This window comes from Tribolium castaneum, chromosome 10, assembly GCF_031307605.1.
Source record: "Tribolium castaneum strain GA2 chromosome 10, icTriCast1.1, whole genome shotgun sequence".
NCBI classification, from domain to species: Eukaryota; Metazoa; Arthropoda; class Insecta; order Coleoptera; family Tenebrionidae; genus Tribolium; species Tribolium castaneum.
In genome coordinates, this window is record NC_087403.1 from 1 (window position 1) to 25,276 (window position 25,276).

Here is a 25,276-nt window from a genome sequence, read left to right on the forward strand (position 1 = left end):
TGAAAGAAATTTGTGAAATACGCGCTATCAGTCGTGACGTCACCTCCCCACTCTTATTACGGTAGGTCAGTTGCTCAAAGCTAAACAACCAGTCTTTTACATGTGGTGTAATACGTTTTTCGGTTTTTTGGTTGTGTTTGTGCGTTAATAACGTGTCAAATAGCTGCAGCGGGTGTAATTTGTGCCACTAGAGACTTTAATTTAATTTAGAAGTGACTTTTTGTGAAAATACGAACTTTATAAAAGAATACAGGGAACCACGTTGTCGGTGAGAAAGTGAGTAAGCTTTAATTATACTTTGAGAAACTATTATATTTATGCATTTTAGTGGCAGAAAAGCACATTGTTAAGTTTCACTTTATTGCGAAATTTTTTGGGGACGGTAATCGCTTTTTAGTTCGGGGAGAAAATGCTTTTACCAGCGGTCACGTCACCAAATTTAGGTTTGATGGCACAGTACAACCGATGAGAATTTCTGCAGAAGTTCTACCGAGCATGAAAAAGCTAAATTATACTGTGGAGGTTTGTATTTATTTAACTGTTAGACATTTCTTCTACAAAGTGTGTTTTAGATTTCATATGACCTAGAAGAAGGGGTTAAGACGGCACATTGTACCTGCCCAAGGGGCAACGTGGCTTGCCATCATATGGCTGCAGCATTATATTATGCTCATTATAATGTAAGTGCTACTGACATTGAGTGTCAGTGGAGTGCCCCATCAAAAACAACACCACAAACAGAAGTCATTAAGTTAGCTGATGTTTACAAGCCGAAATTATCAAACTATACGGCACTGTCTAGGTCCTCTACTGAGGACGAAATTATTCAGTTCCGTGCCGAAATAGGCGTCACGAATGTGGTGGGCTTCACTTGGCTCCTAAGACCAGAAGCAAGTGAAGAAGCCAGAAAAATTATTGCAGATATCGAAGAAATTCTACAAAGCTTAGAATACGTGCAGGCCATAGACAAACAAAAGTTTCTTTTGGAGAAGTGCAGAATAGATGAGGCACGCATTAAACTGGTTGAGGCGTGCACTCGGGGCCAACATGTTAACGAAAATTGGCATGTAGCAAGGAAACATCGTTTAACGGCCAGCAGGTTTGGCATGGTACTATCTGCTTGCAGTAGACGAAGATTCCCACCCTCTTTATTTAAAAATTTGGCGGAAGGCTATTCGCTTGACAGGGTTGCTGCTGTGCAGTGGGGTAAGACCCACGAGAAGACAGCGCTCAGAGAATTTGAAGAAGCGACGAATCTTAAAGTCCAAGAGACGGGATTTTGGTAGGTCGAAAATAATTAACACGTATAACTTAGATGAATAATGTAATATTACTTTTTTTTGTAGGTTGGAAGAATCAGGCTTTTTGGGAGCAAGTCCTGATGGATTAGTGGAAGAAGATGGGATTCTCGAAATTAAATGCCCATATAAATATAGGGACACTGACAGTTTGTCTGAAGCCCTGAAGGATAAAAAATATTTTTATTGGAGGGATGAAAATGAGGACATTAATCTTAACAGCAATCACAATTATTACCACCAAGTACAGGGGCAAATGCACATCACTGGTCGAAGTATCTGCTACTTTGTCGTGTGGACACCAAAGTGCACAGAGATATTTCAAATTGAAAAAGATCCGGGGTGGTCAGAAAATATCAATATTTTAAAAGAATTTTATCTTGACCAATATATTTCCTTTATTTCACAATAATAAACTGTATATAAATAGATGGTTTTTATTTTACATTATTTTAATCATCACAATCCTGAAACAATTCTGCTACCTCTTTAATTAATGGAAATTGGAGGTTTGTTAAAGCGGCAGTCGCTTTAAAAACAATATCTCCATAGTGGCACAAAGACTCTGGCAAAAAATTTAAAATATGATAACATTTTAATCGGCGTATTGCCCTTTCGACGTGTATTCTTGCACGTGCAATATTTTCGGTACACTTAACTTGCTCTGGTGTAAATTGGACATTTGATAAAAAAGGTGGAATATTCAAAGTGACCCCTGGTGGCAGAATATTTTGGATCAAAAATCCCTTATCGGCTAAAATCATATCTCCAGTTTTTAACATGTCGATTATTCCACAATTTAAAACAACTTTTTGATCAGAAGTTGATCCCACGTATAAATCACTTACAAATGTGATGACACCATTGGGTGCAACTCCAATTAGCCCTTTGAAAGTATTATGATGTTTGTAAGTACTATATGTTAATTTCTGTGTTGACATAGACTTACGTGATACCACAGTGAAAATTTCGGTACAATCTAGAACTGCTCTACAATTAGTAAAATTGCTAAAACATGTTGGCAAGCAAGATTTATTTTTTTCGCGCGAAGGCATTGTCGTCATAAACTGTTTATATAAAATTTCATATATTACATGGACAAATGTTAAAATAATATTAGAAACTGTGCTTTGGGCAACCCCAAAGCGTTGCGCCAAATCAAGTTGAGGGAAATTGAGTCGTAATTTTACTAGGGTTAAAAAGAGTTGGTCAATTCTAGTTAACTTTTGGACTGTCCATTTGTGGTAATATTTTATGTCCAACTTTTCGATTAAGTGAAACAATGCTTCGAAAATCTGGCTATTGGGAAGACCGGTATATAAAACAATGAGTTTGTCATTTCCTTGAACATTTTCATAGCAAAATCGTACTGTCAGATATTGTATTTTTGCTTTAAGTTCAGCATTTTCCTTTTTGAGAAAATACATTTCTGCTTCAAGAGCCGCATGTGACACCAAGGGTGCTTGCACACCCATAGATTCTAACGGAGCATCTTGAATTATATCTGCTGGTGCTGCAACTACGGCTGTAGACGTCGATGGCACTTCCTCTAAATTCATTGTCGATGGTACTGTTTCTTCCGGTATATCAACACTATTCAAATGATCAAATTGTAAATCAATTTAAAACTAGGATTCACTTTTTACCTTAATGATTCAGCGGAACTAGAACAAGAAGGGAGTCCTTGTTTTTTCATCTTTTTTTTTTCTGGAGATTCCACTTGAAAATAGGCTCTTTTTGCGATATTGTGCAAAAATAATTCAGGACCATTTTCCTTTCTTCCATCCCGAAAATGGCAGCTGCAAACGTAGGCTCCTGGTCCGGGTTCTACATCTCTTCTACATTTAACAATGAAACAAGCAATTAAAAATTAATATCAAAACATCTATTAAAAATTACCTCAACAATTTTTTCCATAGTGCTCGTTCTTTTCCCGACTTAGGAAAACTAAAAAAATGGCATTTATCGCGAGTACTATAGTGTTTGCAATCTGGAGCCCAACACATTCCCATAGTTGTGATGTAAAAACCTACTACACATGAACTATCAAAGTATCGCAACAAAATATTATTCACAAATCATACCTAATGATGTACCACAAAAATGAGATAATGTCTTGGAAAAACAGAATTTTAAAAATTCAAGAACACGAAGATATGGAGAACGATCGGAAAAAACACGATAACAAAAGACACTCACGAAAGAAGCACAGAACTCACAACCCGTACTACTTTCAACCATGTATGTGCCTGAACCCTCTACCCTCGTATACCTGCTATTCATCCCTCGTGATGGGGGAGGGGGACAGAAAACAACCCGTTTATTGGGGTTGCGCCGGTTGCACCCCATGAATTCGTCATTCAGAAGAAATCCAATGTCATTAGTGTGGCAAACCATTTTTCCCTCAGTTTTAAAAGGCCACATAATAATTTACATCAATATGATGTCCAAATTAAGAAAAACTGAATTTTGAAGTTTGAAAAAAGTTAGGTTAGAAAAGGATTTATGTGTTCAACTTACAGAAATATTAGCTCAGTTGCTAAAATCTTTAAGAAACGACATTGCATTTTTCATAGCTATCATTTCTCTGTAAAAGTAATGTTCCTACACTTCTAGCATTAAAGAAATACGAAAAACTTTTAAATGCCCATAAGAAAAGCATTGAAAATGGCGATTGTTTAGCTTTAAGGTGCTGACCTACCTCAAATGTCTACGTCACACTGATAGCGCGTATTGCGCTCTTATCTAAACATTTTGAGAATGTCTGGCGTTCCGGTGCTGCCGCCACGTGGAGAGCACCTGAACTAGGGATCTATGGAGTGCGTCGCAGTGAGTGTTTTCTGATTCCATAGGTATGTTGATAAGAAATCGTGGAAAAAGGACCGAATTATTGTAAAAATGTTATAAACTCGAGCCCAAAAAGTGTCTCCAGTGCAGTGCTTAAGTGTTTTTGTGTAATATGCCTGAAATGACTCGCCACCAACTCGACTAGTCCACAGGCTCGGCCTGGTCTACGTATTCTCGATTCCAAGTATTGCTGTTTTCAAGAATGGTGCATCATACAACTTAAGTATGTTGTATTTTTGAATTTTTCGCAGGAAATGTGCGTTTTTGTCCCTCTTTTGGGGCGGAGGGCCAAAGGGGCCCCTGTTTACTGCGGGGTCGCTGTCAAATATCGATAATTTGTGTGCCGAGCGTGTTTATCATTGTGATTGACGTTTCAGCTGCCTACTTAGAATCAGCTTTTCCGAAAATACCCGGAATTGTACTTTTCAATTCAATTGTGTTGTGAAGGTCTGGTGGTGCAAATACTGCGTTTAAATTCCCACCATTGACTGATTTGTGATAATAAATCAATAACATTGATTTTGAGAACGTGTCATGCAAAGTAATAGTTTTCGTAATGTGATTAGCCAGTTATTAAATTAGCAAGTGTAATGAGCACAACTGGGAGTCGTTCTATCCGAATTCAATCATTAATTGACTCTCCATTCGTTGTAATTTAATTGAGCCAAGAATAAATTTTTATCATTATCAGATTAAGCTCGTAGGCTCGTCCATTTATGAATTCTTAGAAAACCATTCTACCATCTCCAGTCTATTTAGATTCTGTCAATGTATTCGTAATTCTCGAAATAACCTACTCATTATTTATTATCACGACTTTCTTCCCAATGGAACAAATTGATTAGTATAAAAATAACGTTGCAACGTCACAGTTCCCCTAACTCGGAAATTGATGTGCAACTTCTTACTCGAGAAATGTGGCAAGAGTTTAAAGGTTGCCCAAATATTACTTAATTCAGTTATTGCAATCTTGTTTTTTCCAAATTTTTAAAACATGTAATTTTGTAGTAGTTTAGTTTACCACTTTGCATGCTTTTTATTATTTGCCTCGAGTATTTTTCTTCAGTTCAATTTGAAGTTATAAATAAACACGTTAGCTACCAAAGAACAGTTTTGTGAGTACGTGTAACTAGTTTGACCTCAAATAGGTCACAAACATTTTTTACATATAAAGAGGAATCGTGTTATAACTACTAACAAATTCAACCGGAGTTTTTTGTTTTGCCTTAAATAATTAGTTAATTATGGGTTCGTTTTGTTTAATTCAGTTCCAACCAAACGAAGAGATTCTGATTTGGTGTCTACGGTCATATCTTAAGTAGAAGTGTGAAATTAATGAAATGATATTTTGTAATCTACTGTGATGATAGTTGATCGTTAAACAACACATGATACCTACACTTTGTAAGCTATCTCTTCAGTACATTAAAGTGTTCTACCACAGTTTTTTACTACACAAAAGTCAGTAAAACATTGATTGATTCATTAGTTTTTTATTATTATTAACGATTAATTTTTATCACTTTACAAATATTGTTGTAACACGTTATTTATTAGTTTTAAAAAAATCGGCAGAAAAAGCTTCGTCCGTTATAAATACAAGCAGTGATTTTTGTACATTCAAAAATAAATAAATAAATAATGAAAGTCGTGAGGTAAATAAGTTTCTGTAGCGACTACATTAGCACGTTTTCAATAAATGGTGTCTTATTTTTAAAGGTGTGAAATCATATTTAGTGAAATTTGATGAGAAATTGTTTACTTGTTTGAGAATAGAAAAATAAAACACCAGTTCTCGAACTCTTTATACGTCTTTTTGTACTTTTCTTTTGATTTCTCGGATAACAGTGACTGAAGTTCGGATGTTGTTATTCTTTATTAAAAGTCAAGAGGTATCATCAAACACTTTAGGAAATTGAATCTTGATTATGATTTTCTTTTAAAATAAAGTGAAAAGTTAGTTTTAAAATTATAAGAAATTCCTTACTTTTTTCCTTATCTTACTTTTCCATTTCTTTCCTTTTTTTCCTTACTAAAAACTAGTAAACCATTGATTGATTCAAAAAAAAAATAAATAAATAAAGAAATATGCAATGCCGTTAAAAAGTATGGATACAGTTAAATATTATTAAAACTATTCATCGAAACTTATACTGCCTAAAATTCCATGGTTTATATTATATGCTTATCAAATTTCTATCTACATTTGTTCTGAAGATACAAAGCTAACTTGATTTTTTTAATGGCAAGTAGAGTCAAATTTATTATTTTTAGAAAGAGCATTTTTTCTGAGTTCTGTGGGTATAACACATGCATACCTTATTTAATAAAAAATTAAAAAAAAATATCGAACTAATAAAATTTTTTAAAATGTAAAATTTAGTTAGCCTTGGAAATGTTGTTATTATCTATCGATAGCTCTTTGTTGCTTGAACTTTGACAAAAATTACGTACAAGTTAATAATAATTGTTAAAATAACACTTTTCATTGAGAAAGAACACATTTTAATACGAAATACATTATTTTTATGCTACAAAAGATGTTCAAATTTAATTCATTTGACTTCTTGTTTGTTGAACTAACTACTGCACAATTAAAACTTTAATTTTTGGCAAATATACAACTGACAGATCATTATTAATAGTATTTTTCAAACTAACTTAGTTCTTTTATCCAGAAATCCAGAATTAAATTTCAAAATTTTATCTTTTAATTTTTAATTTTTTAAAAACCTTTTAATAAAATTAAAGATGGGTATTTGTTCAGGAAAAATTTTTTTCAAAAAATGAATTAATTTCACATTAAAATAAAAACAACTTAGTCTTGTATTTTTAAAATAAATGATGGTAGAAGATTGAAAAAATCTCAGATGATAGAATTTAAACACCTTTAACTGTTTCCCAAATTTCAAGGTGTTCTGTTAAACCGTTCTGAGAATATTTATCTGTATCCATATTTTTTAGCGACCCTGTATTATCAAAAACAGTAAACAAAAAAATATCGGTTGTCATTTAAAAAAATATGACGTCATTACTCAAAAGCCAACGAACAGTGGTGTCGAAATGTAGTATTTTAAAAAACTAAATTCATCTGTACAAGGATTTTTTTTGAAAAATGACACGAAAATATGAATTTTATGCGTTACCTTAAACTCATTTTATATATTCTCAGTTAATTTAACGATCTTTTATGGGTAGGACAGTTAAATGGTAACTCTTTCTGGTTTGAATTTGCATATTGTTATTGAAATTATCAATATTATGCATAAATAAGTGAGGATACTTCTTCAGAAACATTGTTAATGAGTGTTTTTTAAGCAAAAAATCCTGCTTAGTAATAATTACTGCCTTGTATAACATCAACTGAATAATTGGGTTGAAAAATAATGACGTTGTTATCTAAGGGTGTTTTGCGCTGTTTCGCAACAATAAATTGTTTTGTGTTGTGTTTCCAAGTACGAGTTTAAATAATACGAAACAGTTTGTTTCTAAAATAATGCTTAAGAGTTGGTTCGAATTTCGTTTTTCTGGGACTAAATATAAAAGATTGGAGCGAAATTTTCTGCACTCAGTGTTGTTAGTGTTAGCATTGTATAATTTTTATGGTAACTGTGATTTGTTATTTCCTTGTCGGAAAATCAAAATACTTGCGAAACGTCACGTCACAATGAACGATTAGCAATGTGATAAATTTTTATTTCGTTTATTTAGGAAAATCGGATTTTTATTAAAATCCACTGAACTCCGGGTGTTGTAATTGGACACAGAGCAAAGTTTTGTGTAAATTTGCAAGTTCTAAATTAAAATATGAGTAGTTTTACTGCTTGAAATAACGAGTAAACATATATTTTTTAAAGCGTTACTAAATTTAAATTGGTATTTGTTTTAACTATTTGTGGACACAGTTCGAAAGGTGTTTCCTCATTTTTCGACTAGCAGAGGCGCAGAAATTCCATTTTCGAACAATTCCATCGGTAAGTGTAAACAAGCCACGTTTCGGTTCACGTGTAAATAATGTAACAACTTTTAGTTGCATAATAAATTTTGCGTTTTAATGGACGCGACTCACTAAACTGTTCGAATTTTCTAAAGCGATTATCTTAATGTGGCAATAAATAATGCGGGGTCATGGAAATGATTTTATTAAATACATTTTCTCATTAATTTGCGCGATAACATGAACAATGCGGTTTGACTTGTGGGTAATTAAAGCAATTGAATGTTGTAGATTGTTTGAAATCGAACAAAAATGGATTTAAAGAGATGGGGTCACTTCTATATGAAAGTTTTCCTTTTGTTCGGCACCGGTGGACTTGTTTTAGCCATGGAACCGATGTGTTCGCCGGGCTTAGATTTCGGAGGGTGTAAGTTGAATGTGATAGTGTGGGCGCAAATAATTACAGGGTTATTTTAGACACGGTACCCCAAGGAGACATCGTAATAGAATACGGAAATCCATTAGATATAATATGCGTCTTACTTAATAATAGTAAAAATATACTCGGCCCCGATGCTAGTCTTAATTTATCGTTTGTGAGAAACCAGGATGCGGTTCCGCCCGAAATGGTAAGAGATTTTTTTCGTTTGATTCTTCCTCATTGGGTGTTTTAGATCGAAGTGATAAACTCCACAGCCATTAAATTACACATTGATAAGCCACCTAAAGTATCAAGTGATACCTACTCCTGTCTTCAATATAACAAAAGTGCGGTTTGTATGAACTGTGTCACTGTTGGAAGTACGTCTAATTAATTGTTTGGTACAATTGGTAATGTTTGATTTGTAGCGAAACCTCAACCTGTCACCGATTTTGAATGCATAAGCTACAATTATGACAACCTCACGTGCACATGGACGCCTCCCGAAAATTACATTAAAACAACCTACAACCTGACATTCACTCTAGGGGGCAGGGCAGCTCGGTAAAGCTCAAATAATTGAATAAAAAAATAAATAATTGAACACCCGGCTTTAGGTACATTCAAGCGTGCCCTCATATTGACTACTCCGAAAAAACGAAACGCATGAGCTGCATGTGGAACGTCTCCACGACCCCACAATACCGCCAAGTGCACGAGGTGTACAATTTCAATCTCACGATGGAAAACAAATTCGGAACACATCGGCAGAGTTACCCCTTCCAACACTTTGCGCACGGTAAGCCAAAACGAGCGAAAATTCCAGCCATGACTCTTCTTTTAGTATTGTCTGGCCCTCCCGAGAATCTCACAGTTATAAACACAACCTCGTCTTCGATCTATCTCTACTGGATGGTGCCCCTTTCCATGCGCACGTTCTGGCCAGGGGTGCACCACCGGATTCTCTACCAATGCGAATACTACGAAAAGAAGTGGCACTTCGGCGGCGAAATCAAGGAAAACCCAAAAAGATACGAGATTTATTTCAACTTGACCAACCTAAAATACGCACACGCCTTATGCGACATCCGCGTCTCGCTAAGATCGGCCAAAGCTTTGCCTTCCGACGAGTCAATGTGGTCGAACAACGCCTCCATCACAGTCTGGACGAGTAGCAAAAGTAACAAACGGTTTATTTGTGCGACAAATTTCCCAAACTTTACTTCCAGTACCGGACGAGCCGCCGGAAACAAACGTCGGGAGTTTCGAAGTGGTGGCCTTTGGTAACAGCTTGCAAAATCGGGAGGCTTACGTTTACTGGAAACAAATCAAAGAGGAGCAAAAGAACGGACCCGATTTTCACTACGGCATTGCTGTGGAAGGCGAACCGGCGATACGACCGGTCGAATTCACCAACACTTACGCCAAGTTCGAAAATTTGTCCATCTCGACCAGCTACACGTTCAATATCTGGTCGGAAAATTCAAACGGGACTTCGGCGCGCAAATCGTCGGTTTTTATACCGAAACAGACAGATCGTACGTCCTGATGATTTTTTTTACGTTTTCTTTACGCTTTTTTTAGGTATTAAGGAGCCGTGGAGTTTCACTAAAGTTGAGTTCGGGGACGGTGTCTACGAATTGACTTGGGTGGCCCCAAAGTTGTTGGATAACCAGTACATTACAAACTACACGATTTTTTCCTGTAGCAATGAGCGAGATAGGCCCTACCAGTGCAACGTAAGTAGGTGGGAAAAATCGCGCCAAATAATTTCGATATTTCAGGGCATGTTGAACTGGACCGTGGTCTCGAGCAACACGACTTCGAAAACTATGATAGTTGAGAAGAACAAAATTTTCCAATTTGCGATTTCGGCAAACACGCATAACGGGAGCAGCGGCATGTTGTGGGCGTCCTGTACCGTCATCCACAACAAAAATATGGGCAAAATGAAAAATGTTTGGATAAATAGCGTCGGCTCAACTTTCATAGAAGTGGGCTGGAAGCTGGACTGCGCCGATCGGATCGGCAGCGTCGAAGGTTACGTTGTTTATTATTGCCCGATCAAATCGCCAATGCATACGGAATGCAAAGGTAATAATAGAATTGCAACATTGTTACTTTTTCTCACAACTCGAATCGATAGCGCCTCAAGCCAATCGCACCTTCGACGGAACTTCGATGCTCTCAAGCGGAAATATAACCGATCTGAACCCTTACACGACATACATGTTGACGGTTTCGGTGAAAACCAAGCATACGACTTTTAGCCAACAAAGCGATCCTTTGTACAACACCACGCTGGAAGATGGTAACTAACGCGAACGTGTCAGCTTTTCCTAAACTTTTCTTCCAGCTCCCAGCACACCTCCGCGTGATGTGACTATACAAAAAGTTACGAATTCGTCGATTAGAGTCGCGTGGAAGCCACCCGAAGCTCTCAATGGCATAATTCGCGATTATGTTGTTTATTGTTGCGTTAAAGGCTCGCTCTGCGAGAAAATTCCAGTCAAAACGGAACTAAACTACACGGTAAGTCTATTTCAGTTGTGGCCACAACCAAAAATAACTTTTTTCAGATAACTGGCCTCAAAAGCTTCGAAAACTATTCGATAGAACTCGAGGCTTGTACGACGAAGTGTTCAGGGAAGTCGGAAAGATTACAAGTGACGACTAGCATGGGCTGTAAGTGTTTGTCGCTGTAAAGCGTCATTATTAAATGCATGCAATTAAAAACTTCCAGTCACCACATTTTTTTAATCACCCCTAAAACTGATTACTCCAAAACGAAGATAGAAACGTTATTCATTATTTTTATTAGAAAATAAGAAAATATATAAAAAAGCTTTTATTTAAAAGATGCACTAAAAAAGAAAAAAATTACTGATCAACTGAACAAAGTAATTCTGTAATGCCGTATGTTACGATTTAGACCATTCCCAAAGCTTTAATAAATGTTGGAATCCTAAGCAGAAATATTCTCCTTTTTTTTACATAAAAGCTTTTTTAAACATTTATTTATTTTTTCTTAAGTCTTTACTTATTCTGATCGTCTTTTTCTCTAAATTGCAGTTTTATTTCATTGTACACCATTATTTTTCTGATCCACTTGGTATGTGGTAGAAAACAACTGTTAGCATTTGACAGCACATCCTAATTTCTGTTTTGTGTCTACCATCCAACCTAAATGGATTTAGAAATCAATATTATTTTAAAATAATAATGCTTATACAACATTTCTTTGTAACAAAACGTAATGAAAATGATTAGGTATTAATATATTTCTGTAAATGTGTGAACAGTGCGCTTTTTACACACATACCGTGACTTCATAATATAACATGCGCTATGTACAAATCGAACATTCCATTTTAAAACTCTAACACCTCATTTAACCCTTTTAGAGGGTAATTAAGTATACAGACTGTTCGCGAAGTTGAGACGTTTTTTATAATACGAGATATTATGCATTATTCTTAAGAGTTTTAGCTTAAATTGTCTTAATAAAATGCTTTTAAGATAATTTTTAGGGTTTCTAAGTCCGGTCCTGTCTAACTGCCGTAATAATCACAATTATTAATTATTAATTAATTATTATTATAATAATACGACATTTTCAATAATGTTACTTTTATTTTTTTTCACACTCTAATTACTCTCTGAATGCCGCAGCTGCATTTTGATAGCATTGTCCAATGTCCATACAATTTCATTAAATCTGTAAGATTGTTATCATTGTAAAAGAGAGCCTTTTCGACTAACTAGATGACAATTGTAACAGTTTTACTTGATTAACACCAATGGTCCTTTAATTTTTTTGATCTGAGCAGGGTCGGCTTCTATAATAAAAAAAAAGTTATTGTATTTTAAAACTCTAAGAACAATACTTGTTAGCACCTCTTAAAAGAAACACTTCAACCTTGCAAACTCCCTGTATAGAATTGCTTTATCGCGCAGATTACGTAAGTATGCAAAATTTCAATACATTTAAACAACAGGAACTTTCTTAAATTTGTCTTGGAAAATATGAAACAGACAGACAGACAATAAAGCAAGTTAAATGAAAGCTTTTAATAAAAAAAGAGAATTTGTTAAATTATTACAGTGGCCACTTTGTTGACTTTTTTTTTACTTCTATACTTTTTAATCAACGACGTCCAGATAAACACAAACCGCAAACACATGGTTGAATTGATTGAAATTTTAGGAAATTGGATCAGTGCAAATAGTAAGCGGAAAGGTGCAGAAGGATTGGTGAAAGTTTTGATAAGCTTAGAAATGTTCTAATGGTTATTTCAATTCTAAAATCTTTAAAACACCACCAGAAAACTGAGATGATTTGAACGTATCATTAGAGCAGAAGCATTGCATGAAGTTAAATGTACGCAAGGGCTTGTAAAACACTTTAGACTGCATGGGGAGAAATGGTCATCATTTTGAACACTTTCGGTTATTGAGTACCGACTCGAAATGTGTTTTATAAGAAAATGTTATGAATAAACATTCAAATTTGTTTTGTGCATTTTATACAACACACAGTAAAAGAGTTTACGTAATTTTATAAAAAATAATTAAAACTATCTTACCTTCTATTTGGGGAACCACAAGAGGGAGCATACCGTTTGAAAATTTTAGGGAGTTGGCTCATCCACTCCTCTTGCTCCCCCAGTTGCAGGATTATTAGTGTCCTTTTCAAAATTTCGGTTTTTGAGGAATTATTTGTACGTGGTTTTTATCACTTTCCACTATCATTTTAGACAAAATTAAAACGTTTTAATTCACAACTCACAACACTGCCACCTCCCAGGTGTTCATATCGGTGCGATATGACAACGAAACTTCGTTGGAACTGCAATTCGCAGTATTTTAAATTCTCTTCATAATTTTTGCGTTCCAAAGCAACAATTCATGGTAGGAGTATCGGTTATGATGTCGATTATTTGTAATTTTACCACACAACGCATCACTTAGCTATCGCAACGCGTTGGAGAAGGATAACATGCACCAGATAAAATTAATTCATAGTTTTGGATTTACTCAATGGAGCTATACTTTGGTGGAAAGACAAGTATTTGTGAAGAATTTATAAATTCTGATTAGAGATAAGACATTACCAGACTGTTAACTCATCAAAATCAAAGATTATTAATAATTGCAATAGCCAAACTAACTGCAATATATATCAATCTGTGATTACTTTTTTAGTACATTATTTAGTAGTTTTTGTAAATCCAGAACTAGTACAACTATGCAAATTTCCAAGAATTTTGTTTCTTACCGTACACATGTTGTTATTAAACCATTCGCGCCCGCACTTCAACTCACCTATACTGCATTTTCCCCACCACTCTTGCATAATATACAGGAAATTGCAACTTGGTGGGTATTACAGGTACCGCAATGACTTTTGCACCAAAAACTCATTTGAATTATTAGCTTCATTTCACCTCGATTTTGTAGATGTCTCTCTTTTAAAATTAAAAAAAAAACACTACACAAAACATCTAAAATTATTTTCAAGTACATATACAGGCCGTTTCCGATACTTAAAACTTATAATTACATATAAACTCTAACAAATAGCCCTTTATAGTTATGCTATGGTTTATTGTAGCAACATTTTTTTACACCATTAAATTTTTATTATTCTTACCTTAAACCCTTCAAACTTTAAAACATCTTATTGTGAAGGTTGCTTAACTTAAACACCATTATCTGTTGTAAAAGTTTATGGTGTACAAAGAAAACGTTGCTGCAATTCTATGGTAACAAAATGCTCATGAATGATGTGCATTGTTGTTCTTCATTTTGGTGTAATTTTTTTTAAATAAAACGAGTTTTCATGAAAAAAATCAACAAGTTTAGATCAAAACCATCAGTACGTCCAAAAATGCGATAACATTTAGGTGTTCTATTTGATAAAACATAACTTTAGTGTTTTTTTAATACTAGTCAAATTTCATCAAAACATTCAACTTGGACCTTATGCGATACGTGAATAATTTATTTTGTAAAAAAAATATTTTATTTGTGTGATAACTACAATAAAACTGTTACAGATCCGAGCAAAATCCGTAAACCAACGGTGGATTTGCGTAACGATACTTCGATTACGATCGTTTGGAATGAGCCAGAAGAGCCCAGTGGGCGCAACGATTATTACGTTGTACAGTTCCGTCAAAAACACAAGAGTGAGAATAAGACTTTCCAATACAACACAACGAGTAAGTTTTTTTGTTTTGCGTGTACCCCTTGTGATTTTCTCGCTTTCAGAGCGCAAATTCGTGATTGAGAATTGCGGCGATGGTGGTAAATTCAACGCGTTTTACATATCAGTCAAGGCTGTTAACAAAATAGACAATCGGAGTTACGACGGCCCCTGGAGCGACGAACTCGAAAACTACTGTGAAACCCCAATCAACTACATCATGTACTTGCTGCTGTTCGTCGCAATCGTTGCCGTGGTCTCCGTCGGTTTCTTCTCGACTAGATTATACAACCACTGCAAGTTCATGCGTGATGTTGAGGTAAAACTCCCCCCTGGGTTGGCCCCCGTGGTGGCCGACCACACCTTAGTCCCCTGGAGCACGGAGAAGCGGCAAGACCCCGGCGATTCGCACTCGCCCCCCGACGAGGAGCTCCTGCTTGTGAAGATGAGTGAAGGGAGACATTTTAGTGGTGATTCGAGTGGTTGCAGTTCAGGACATGAGAGTGTGACCTCGTCCCTCGAATCGGGCACGCACATTTCGAGCAGTTCGGACTCGGGGACCGAACAGCCGGCGGCCTACAGCGTGATGGAAGCGAGTTCGGACACGCCGTACATTTCCGTTACTGGGGGCTCGGAGGCCAGCTCGCCGTACGTCATGACAGGGGATGCGGTCAAGACGATCAACCCGGGGTACATCCCCTTCACCCAGCCCCCGGACTTCGGCGGCGGGCTGGACGCGAAGGGGGACTCGCCCTACATCTCGGTGACGGCCACGGACGCGACCAAAATGGGGTACAAGCCCAGTAGTGAGGTTTCAGACGAGTCTTCGCCATATGTTATGACGGGGGACGCGCCCAAGACGATCAACCCTGGTTACATACCGTTCAATCAGACTGAACCGATGAAGAATTCATATGTACATATTACATTTTAGGCTAAGTTATGTAAATAGTTAGCGGTAGGATCAGGCGGATGACTTGGTGGTCGAAACTGTGCCTTAACTATGGACTGAAACACTGAATGTGTGTAGTTATTGCTACCAACCGTAGACAACTTGCCAGGTGCTTTACGCATGCCAATTAGTGATAACGCGAACTGATCGGTTTTATAATTAATTATTGGCTTTATACTTAAATTTGGTGTTGATGAATGTATTGTTTGTGTTTTATTATATATTATGTTTATGTGTATGCCATCCAAATCGTTGTCAGATCGAAATTACCTTATTTTACCAATTATTTGACACTTTTGTTAATAACTGCACAGATTCAATTTTATGTTTTGTTTTCGTGTTATTTTAAATAAACATGGATCGTCATGATTTTATTTATTTATGTGTGGCAGCAATTTTTGTTCCTAATGTGTTGAATAATTGTGGCCTTTACTTGCCCTTTGTTTTTATTGGAATTGGTTATGTCATCGTGTGTTGTACCTGAATGCATTTCAATTTGACTGGACTGCAATCAAATTAGATTTGATCGATCAGGCCTGAACTGTATATACACCAACGTCAATTATTTTAACACTTGTAAATTATCGTAATTTTGTCTGATGAAGATTTGTTGCGATTTTTTAGTAAATGTTACATTGTGTCATGAATGTGAATGTTAAATTGTACCTTTTCATTATATTATTCATATTAATTCATTGTTCCTTTTCCATTATCACATTTACTCAAATATATATTTATCATACATTCCTGTCTTTTATTTGCTTCCCCTTTGACATCAATGAAGTTACAAAATCCAAGAAAGTAAATGTAAAAAAAATATTTACAATAATAAATTAATATCAAATTCTTACAATCAGATTTTGCATAGGTAACACATATTTACTCTTTAATTTCATATGATCAAAAAAATTGGTCATTTTGGTACGACTAGAAGAAAAAAGCTTTGCCTAGATCGTCACTATTCGTAAAATGAAGAAAATTTTTACCTATTAATTTGATCTTTGCATTTAGCTTATTTGGTTTTGTTCCAAAAGGTGGAACTAAATAGTTACCTACTCTACTTCTTGTTGGATTTTCTTGGCGTGGAAATTAACTAAAACAAAGTTTAAAAACCCGACACACCAAACGTTTATTTGAAACACAACGCGTTTCAACCACAAAGTGGTCATCCTCAGGTTAGAATATAAACTCACCTGAGGATGACCAAACGCGTTGTGTTTCAAATAAACGTTTGGTGTGTTGGGTTTTTAAACTTGTTTTAGTTAAATAGTTACTCGTCTAAAAAGAATGGAAATCGTTTGAAAAGGACAAGGCACATGAGAAATTAAAAAAAAAATCGTCGAATAAACCTTGTAGTACCTTAAGGTATCTGCAGAACAAACCGGACCTGTGGTATATAGACTTAATGAGTTGAAGCTTTGTACTAAAAAAACACAGTTTTTTAATAATTTTTTTATTATTTTCGGAAGTATTTGCTTAAATTTTGGAATTTTTTGCTCACTAAGATAAAGCGCACGCCGGCAATCTGAAGACAAAAACACCAGCCCCGTTTTTAAAACCACAATTTACTTACCCTCAAAAGCCCTTTTCCCATTTTAATTAGAGAATTTCCACCGACTTTTCGTCTTTTTTGTTGGATTTTTTGAAGTGTCAATTGTCAAATTGAAATGCGTGTTCTAATCTGATAAATCATAGATTCGAATGAAAAATACCAGCCGCTTTTATTAGATAACAAATAATAATTTCTGTGATAATTATTTACTTTGTTGACAGCACGTGAAATATTGGAATAAATAATTTTTTTAACAAAGGCAATTTTGAGTAGTTATTGGGGTAAAAATTGAAATTTGACTCGAGACCAGAGTTAAACTGAATTTTATTACCCTTATTATTGTTATAAAGTGAAAGTTGAAAATATTGTGCATCCATATTTCGTGGTATTTGCTGGGAAACGTCATTGGTGTTAACCTACGACCACGCAAAATTTTTAATGTTCCTTGAATAAATTACAGGACTGCAATGTACTGTGATATTTTAATCTACAAGGTGTAAAAACGCGTTTCCTGTTTTGTGGAAAACTTTTCAAAAAAATATGCTATAGTAAAGTTATTTTTTGCTCAGTGGACCATCGCATTGAGTTTTTTTGGGGCGAAATATGCCACGAGATCTGGTTTCTGGTGCTGTGATCGAACTGAAATTTATGAGTTTGAACTTGGTTTGGTAAGTTCAAGTTCGGTTTAATGACAGGATGAACTAACACAATAATTTTTTAAAAACCTTGCCTGTAAGGTCGGCAATTAGCATAAATTTCGAGATTAGATGGAACCACAATTAATATAATTAAGTGGCAACTTAACATTGAATTTCGGAATTGCTGCACTAATGTCAAATTAAAGAAATCGTACCCAGACAATGTTCGGATTTTTAATATCCGATGCAAAACCTTCACGTTTTGCACATTTTCAAGTACAACAAGACACTATTTTGTAGAGGGGAAGTTCTTATAAAAATCAATATGAACCCAAGCTCCCTCAAAAACAACCGATCTTCGAATCGAAATGTTCTCAAAAGTGTTCCTGTGTTGTGTGCTCCTGGCGGTGGCTTTCGCCATGCCTCACGGTAACCCCAAAATTAATTAATTATTTTTACTCAAAAAAATTGTACAGTGCGTGAAGCCCGCTCGCCCCATTTGTTCAAAAAGAAGCCGATTTTGGGCAACTTGTTCGGCGGCGGTGGCGGAGGCGGTTACGGTGGCGGCTACGGTGGCGGCGGCTACTACCACCCCCAACCCGTTCACACCGGAAGTGCCAGTGTAGCCGCCAGTTCGTCCGGAAGTTCCGGTCATGGACACGGGGGCGGCTCGCAGAGCCAAAGCCAGTCGGCGGCCATCGCCATAGGCCCCTACTCCGTTGCTTTATCGCAAAGTCAGTCCCAGGCCTCCGGAGGCGGCGGGTAAATAGGCTACTTCCAGGAAATTTCACGAATAACTATTTTTTTTCAGATTTTTTGACTACTAAGGACTGAATCATGTATTATTTATTTATTAATTAATTGTAACGTTTGTGTTTTTGTTTCCAATAAAAAGTATTTTACTCTTTGTTTTGTTTTATTAATGCATCCTTTTGGACCAAATCATACTTTAACATTTATTTTTAATAAGTATTTAAAGTACTTACTTTAATAAGTATTTTTCTTTGGGAAAATAAATAAATTACTAATAAATTCTTCTTCACGTAATTTTTTTTTCTCTGATATTTTTAATCTGTTATCAAAGATTTCTATTTCCTCACATCGATCATAAAATTAGAGTAAAGATATAATCCATATGCATTAAATAATAATTTACTGACAGTTCCAATTTTGTAAAAATATATGTAACTATTTTGTATACATACTATACAAACAGTTTTGTAATATGACTTAAGTAACCCATAAAATTAATTTATTTTTCTTATGGGTCATTTTCCGAAAAAAATAAAATAAAATAAAATAAGGCACAGGTCAATTTAATTTTAATTTAAATCGCCATTTTAAATTTTTTAAATGACAACCGACTTTTTTTTTTAATTTTTTTGATAAGGCACTTTTTTGTCTCTCTGGTAATAAGCTTAAACACAATAAATAAATAAAAAACAATAATTTCTTATAAAATGAGGCCAAAAAATAAAATAAAATAATTGAATTTTTTAGATTTTTTGACTACTAAGGACTAAATTATTTATTTTTTATTTATTACGTATTAGTTAATTGTAGCTTCTGTGTTTTTGTTTCCTATAAAAAGTATTTCATTTTTTATTTTATTTTACTAATGTATTTTTTTGGGCTATTAATTATTTTTTTTTTATTAATCTCACGCAAAAGATTGTTTTCATGTTATTAACTTAATTTATAATGGCGGTTGTTTTTTTTTATAAGTTTCATTATTTTTTAAATAATTATCCTAAAAACACTCATTACAAAGTTTAAACACAAAAAATGAATAAAAAACCAATCATTTTCTAGAAAATAAATCCAACACAAAAAAATAAAATTGCACCAATAATTGATTTTTATCTATTATTTATCTATTATTTATTTATTACTTATTAGTTAATTTTAGCGTCTGTGTTTTTGTTTCTAATAAAATGTATTTCACTCTTTGTCTTGTTTTACTTTTTGGACCGAATCATTTATTATATTTTTTTACTATTTTCACGGAAAAACATTTTTTCGTTATTGTCTTATTTTATAAGGGCGACTGTTTCTTTCATTATTTTAAAGAGTCATCATGAAAACACTAATTACAAAGCGTAAACACAATAAATAAATAAAAAACAATCATTTTTTATAAATACAAAGCCAAAAAAGAAAAATAAAACACCTTCTATAATTACAAAATTACAAACGAAATAAAAAATAACATAATTTTAGAATTTTTCCTTAGAGATATTTTGCTTTTGTACAAAGAATTTATTTATTTTGCGAAGAATGAAGTACTTGTGTTCTTGTCTGTGATTAGTTTAAGCAAATTTTTGAGTCTAAAACGTTTTTTTTCGCAAAATTTGGCAAATAAGTTCTTTATATATTCCTCATTTCAAGTATTAGCAATAATATAAAAAATTTTAGCACGCAGTTTGTTTTGTAAATGAACAAGAAGTTGTTTCCACTTAATTTCGAAAAAATGAAAATTTCGTTAAATTTCCGGGCCGGCTTCCGGCTGCTGTAATTGCTATTACAGGTCGGAAACTTACGGTATTTCAATGAAAGCGACCTTCCTTGATGCTGTGTGAAAGGAAGTCGGATAAATACTTCTGTAAATCACAATTCCAGCGAGACCGTGAAGCGTTTTACTACAGTGGAAAATCCAGATGATGGACTGAATTGTTTATCAGATCTTGAGTCATACTTGAACAATTTCAAATTGCAAAAACTTGTTTGGGTTTAGGTATATTTGAAATCGAAAATGGTTAATTCGTGTTTTTATGCGAAAATCTTCCATCGAAAAATGATGGATTAATTATGTAACCCAAGGACCGTCGATCACGGTCAAGAACAGTTAATTTCAGCAAAATAAGAGATAACCTTGGTACGGGTGGCAGGAATTAAAAAGTTAAGTAAACCGAAAACACATTCTCGTAAGCTGAGTAATTATCCAAACAGAAAATTCAGTTATTTCCTGCTCAAAGAATCGTTTAAATGCGCCTCACAGAGAGCCACGTCCACTAACCGGTTCACGAATTGCCAAATTGGGGGTTCTTATTTTTTCACGAAATATTGAAGTCGATTGAACCGAGAAGAAAACGTCGAGGTCGTAGAAGTGGCAAGTGGTACAGCAAGTTCAGTGTTTTCTCTCCAATTCTCGCCGCTCCTTTTAAAATGAAACACTTCTTCACTCTTATTTTCCTCGTGGTTGTTTTTATTTGTGCTTGTTACACGGCTCCTGCAGATACCGAGGATACAACCAAGGACTCCAAATGTAAGTGATTAACCAAAACACGACGGAGAAAGCGACCATATGTTTCAGCGGCCTTTGGGCCAGCTTTCGACGAAATCGTGGTCGAGTCGCACTTAACAGTGCGACGAAAAAGCAATGCCAGGCAAGCCCGCACCCAAAACGGCACCACTGAGGCCCCAAAAATCAGAACCAAGCGCGAAATAAGGTGACCCAGGGAAAAAACGACACACTTATTTACGTCTAATATTTCAGTCTCTTTTAGAAAACCGCTGCGACAGCCGCCTTTCTCCGCGTCTGCCGCCAGCGCCCAGGCGCAGTCTTTCAACTCGTTCGGCCCTTTGGGCTCCTTCGGGGCCTCGGCCACGGGCGCCCTGAGCCAGAGTTTCGGAGGTGGGCCGGCTTCAGCGGGGTTTTCCGGCACTCAGCAGTACACGTTTAATGGACAAACTATTGATATTGCCTTTGGGGGCGGCTTTTCCGGCAACCAGGGGGCTGTGGTCACGGTCACGGGCCCTCACGCCAAAACACGCAAACTCAAGTGACTAACTATTGTACAGTTTTTTAATAAAAAGTACTAAAAGCTACACTTTTTTATTTAAATGTACAGTACAAGTGTTCCGGGTGCGAACACCCGACCTCTACCGCCGAAAGTGGCGCTTATACCACTAGGCCACCAGGCCCCAGGTACTGACCGTCTTTTGGAGATATTTTAACACAAACTTTTTAAATAAATCAACATTACAAACTAAATAATTGCAATAATTCACATAAAACGCAAATACTTTCAGTTCAAAAGTCGGAGAATTAACTCGAGAAAGCATTTTTTTCCACTTTTTTCAATTTAACTCTAATTTTTCATTAGATTCTATCAAAACATACCGAGCGTATAAGTCAAATAAGGTTTGAAGTTATATTTTACCTTTACGTTCATCTCTTTTTCTCTCAAAACAAAAAGTATATTTACAATTTGGGGCCTTTACGTACATTTTTACATTTTTGCCGCATTATTTTCTTATTTCTCTCATTTTTATGCTCCGCTTTACGTTTATTCGTCTATGTGTTCTCTCAATCTCTTATTTTAGTTTACGTGTTGTTTCCTTACCTTTTCTATACTTTTTTTCATAGAAAAATTCTTACACCTGATCCGGGGTTCGAACCCCCGACCTCCACCGTCGTAAGTGGCGCTTATACCACTGGGCCACGAGGCCCCAGGTGCTGACCGTTTTTTGCAGATATTTTAATACAAACTTTTTAAATACATCAACATTACAAACTAAATAATTGCAATAATTCACATAATACGCAAATACTTTCAGTTCAAAAGTCGGCGAATTAGCTCGAGAAAGCATTTTTTTCCACTTTTTTCAATTTAATTCTCTCATTTTTCATCAGATTCCATCAAAAGATACCGAGTGTATAAGTCAACTAAAGTTTAAAGTTATATTTCACATTTACGTTCATCTCTTTTTCTCTCAAAACAAAAAGTACATTTACAATTTGGGGCCTTTACGTACATTTACATTTTTGCCGCATTATTTTCTTATTTCTCTCAATTTTATGCTCCGCTTTACGTTTTATTCGTCTATGTGTTCTCTCAGTCTCTTATTTTAGTTTACGTGTTGTTTCCTTACCTTTTCTATACTTTTTTTCATAGAAAAATTCTTACACCTGATCCGGGGTTCGAACCCCCGACCTCCACCGTCGTAAGTGGCGCTTATACCACTGGGCCACGAGGCCCCAGGTGCTGACCGTCTTTTGCAGATATTTTAACACAAACTTTTTAAATAAATCAACATTACAAACTAAATAATTGCAATAATTCACATAAAACGCAAATACTTTCAGTTCAAAAATCGGAGAATTAACTCGAGAAAGTATTTTTTTCCACTTTTTTCAATTTAACTCTAATTTTTTATCAGATTCTATCAAAACATACCGAGCGTATAAGCCAACTAAAGTTTGAAGTTATATTTTACCTTTACGTTCATCTCTTTTTCTCTCAAAACAAAAAGTATATTTACAATTTGGGGCCTTTACGTACATTTTTACATTTTTGCCGCATTATTTTCTTATTTCTCTCAATTTTATGCTCCGCTTTACGTTTTATTCGTCTATGTGTTCTCTCAGTCTCTTATTTTAGTTTACGTGTTGTTTCCTTACCTTTTCTATACTTTTTTTCATAGAAAAATTCTTACACCTGATCCGGGGTTCGAACCCCCGACCTCCACCGTCGTAAGTGGCGCTTATACCACTGGGCCACGAGGCCCCAGGTGCTGACCGTTTTTTGCAGATATTTTAATACAAACTTTTTAAATACATCAACATTACAAACTAAATAATTGCAATAATTCACATAATACGCAAATACTTTCAGTTCAAAAGTCGGCGAATTAGCTCGAGAAAGCATTTTTTTCCACTTTTTTCAATTTAATTCTCTAATTTTTCATCAGATTCCATCAAAAGATACCGAGTGTATAAGTCAACTAAAGTTTAAAGTTATATTTCACATTTACGTTCATCTCTTTTTCTCTCAAAACAAAAAGTACATTTACAATTTGGGGCCTTTACGTACATTTACATTTTTGCCGCATTATTTTCTTATTTCTCTCAATTTTATGCTCCGCTTTACTTTTATTCGTCTATGTGTTCTCTCAGTCTCTTATTTTAGTTTACGTGTTGTTTCCTTACCTTTTCTATACTTTTTTTCATAGAAAAATTCTTACACCTGATCCGGGGTTCGAACCCCCGACCTCCACCGTCGTAAGTGGCGCTTATACCACTGGGCCACGAGGCCCCAGGTGCTGACCGTTTTTTGCAGATATTTTAATACAAACTTTTTAAATACATCAACATTACAAACTAAATAATTGCAATAATTCACATAATACGCAAATACTTTCAGTTCAAAAGTCGGCGAATTAGCTCGAGAAAGCATTTTTTTCCACTTTTTTCAATTTAATTCTCTAATTTTTCATCAGATTCCATCAAAAGATACCGAGTGTATAAGTCAACTAAAGTTTAAAGTTATATTTCACATTTACGTTCATCTCTTTTTCTCTCAAAACAAAAAGTACATTTACAATTTGGGGCCTTTACGTACATTTACATTTTTGCCGCATTATTTTCTTATTTCTCTCAATTTTATGCTCCGCTTTACTTTTATTCGTCTATGTGTTCTCTCAGTCTCTTATTTTAGTTTACGTGTTGTTTCCTTACCTTTTCTATACTTTTTTTCATAGAAAAATTCTTACACCTGATCCGGGGTTCGAACCCCCGACCTCCACCGTCGTAAGTGGCGCTTATACCACTGGGCCACGAGGCCCCAGGTGTTGACCGTCTTTTGCAGATATTTTAACACAAACTTTTTAAATAAATCAACATTACAAACTAAATAATTGCAATAATTCACATAAAACGCAAATACTTTCAGTTCAAAAGTCGGAGAATTAACGGAGAAAGCATTTTTTCACAATGTCACGATCCATTAGGTCCTATTTAATGAATTTTATTATCAGGATATTGGCAATTCCATCTATACCGAAAATCGGTATCAATTTTGCTGCTTTTTTACTCTATTTTTCAGTTATTCGGAGGCAGTTTTCATCAATTTCCTAAATTTTGCTATTTCCGTAGTATTAAGGGTTTTTGAAAATTTTTGGGCCTTTGACCGCGTAAGCTTAGATCTTTTATTGGTGTTTCTGAACATCTAGAAATGGTTCACAGTTGGTCTGAATCTTGTCTTATGATTGAAAAAAATGTCTCTCAGCTGTTAATTATAGCTGATAACTTTTAAAAAAATTTAAAAATTTAATTCAGAGAATTTTGTCAAAAATGACAAGTATTTTGCAAGTTCTGAGGATTTAAACACGTTTTTAGACCAAAAATCAAGTTTTTTTCCTGTTTTTATTAAACTAGAACGAGAAAAACACAAAACTTAGTCAAAAATAACCAAAGATTTATCTTTTCTAAGCGTTCATTGACCAAAAACTCAATTATTGCGCCAATTTTTTTAAAAAGTAAGCCAATAAATTACTGAATTATGTCAAAAATGACTTATTTTTGCAAGGTCTGAGGACTTAAATACGTTTTTCGACCAAAAATAAAGCTTTTTCCTCTGTTTTTATTAAACTATAACGAAACAATGACTAAAATTGTTCGAAAATGACCAAAAATTTACTT

The 25,276-nt window shown here is 35.0% G+C and overlaps 5 protein-coding genes across 12 annotated transcripts; 4 read left to right on the forward strand and 1 right to left on the reverse strand.

Moving 5' to 3' along the window:
* Positions 1 to 6: 6 nt before the first annotated feature.
* Positions 7 to 1,727, forward strand: LOC135267210 (uncharacterized). 3 transcript variants are annotated; one of them, XR_010335571.1, is made up of 5 exons: positions 7 to 276; positions 329 to 522; positions 573 to 860; positions 922 to 1,282; positions 1,347 to 1,727. XR_010335571.1 is itself a non-coding variant. In XM_064359248.1 (5 exons), the coding sequence occupies exons 3-5, from the start codon at positions 466 to 468 to the stop codon at positions 1,708 to 1,710; spliced, it is 1,131 nt and encodes a 376-aa protein (XP_064215318.1). In that variant the 5' UTR covers positions 7 to 276; positions 329 to 345; positions 398 to 465; the 3' UTR covers positions 1,711 to 1,727. The 3 variants fall into 3 exon arrangements, 2 of the variants coding, with proteins under 2 accessions (XP_064215318.1, XP_064215317.1); XM_064359248.1 differs by having other exon boundaries at positions 329 to 345; positions 398 to 522; positions 573 to 1,282; XM_064359247.1 differs by having other exon boundaries at positions 573 to 1,282.
* Positions 1,720 to 4,051, reverse strand: LOC135265221 (uncharacterized). 5 transcript variants are annotated; one of them, XR_010335569.1, is made up of 5 exons: positions 4,000 to 4,039; positions 3,819 to 3,885; positions 3,198 to 3,760; positions 2,945 to 3,136; positions 1,720 to 2,891 (listed from the first exon to the last, which is right to left on the reverse strand). XR_010335569.1 is itself a non-coding variant. In XM_064359246.1 (5 exons), the coding sequence occupies exons 1-5, from the start codon at positions 3,720 to 3,722 to the stop codon at positions 1,751 to 1,753; spliced, it is 1,743 nt and encodes a 580-aa protein (XP_064215316.1). In that variant the 5' UTR covers positions 3,723 to 4,051; the 3' UTR covers positions 1,720 to 1,750. The 5 variants fall into 5 exon arrangements, 1 of the variants encoding a protein (XP_064215316.1); XM_064359246.1 differs by having other exon boundaries at positions 1,720 to 2,184; positions 2,248 to 2,891; positions 3,198 to 3,330; positions 3,383 to 4,051; XR_010335567.1 differs by having other exon boundaries at positions 3,819 to 4,049.
* A 60-nt stretch (positions 4,052 to 4,111) lies between these two features.
* dome (domeless) lies at positions 4,112 to 16,407 on the forward strand. The gene is made up of 15 exons (XM_001807008.4): positions 4,112 to 4,368; positions 8,374 to 8,509; positions 8,560 to 8,711; positions 8,757 to 8,883; positions 8,932 to 9,067; positions 9,121 to 9,302; positions 9,348 to 9,683; positions 9,733 to 10,041; positions 10,088 to 10,242; positions 10,288 to 10,597; positions 10,650 to 10,814; positions 10,860 to 11,035; positions 11,083 to 11,188; positions 14,563 to 14,727; positions 14,777 to 16,407. The coding sequence occupies exons 2-15, from the start codon at positions 8,395 to 8,397 to the stop codon at positions 15,643 to 15,645; spliced, it is 3,303 nt and encodes a 1,100-aa protein (XP_001807060.1). The 5' UTR covers positions 4,112 to 4,368; positions 8,374 to 8,394; the 3' UTR covers positions 15,646 to 16,407.
* Positions 16,408 to 17,682: 1,275 nt separating this feature from the next.
* LOC103314899 (uncharacterized) lies at positions 17,683 to 18,760 on the forward strand. Its single transcript, XM_015984466.2, has 4 exons — positions 17,683 to 17,883; positions 18,154 to 18,282; positions 18,330 to 18,615; positions 18,665 to 18,760. The coding sequence occupies exons 2-4, from the start codon at positions 18,222 to 18,224 to the stop codon at positions 18,678 to 18,680; spliced, it is 363 nt and encodes a 120-aa protein (XP_015839952.1). The 5' UTR covers positions 17,683 to 17,883; positions 18,154 to 18,221; the 3' UTR covers positions 18,681 to 18,760.
* Positions 18,761 to 20,738: 1,978 nt separating this feature from the next.
* LOC135267253 (uncharacterized) lies at positions 20,739 to 21,681 on the forward strand. 2 transcript variants are annotated; one of them, XM_064359417.1, is made up of 3 exons: positions 20,739 to 21,118; positions 21,167 to 21,302; positions 21,360 to 21,681. In XM_064359417.1, exons 1-3 carry the CDS (start codon positions 21,019 to 21,021, stop codon positions 21,637 to 21,639), a joined length of 516 nt encoding a protein of 171 aa, XP_064215487.1. In that variant the 5' UTR covers positions 20,739 to 21,018; the 3' UTR covers positions 21,640 to 21,681. The 2 variants fall into 2 exon arrangements, 1 of the variants encoding a protein (XP_064215487.1); XR_010335645.1 differs by having other exon boundaries at positions 20,755 to 21,118; positions 21,350 to 21,681.
* The last annotated feature ends 3,595 nt before the right edge of the window (positions 21,682 to 25,276 follow it).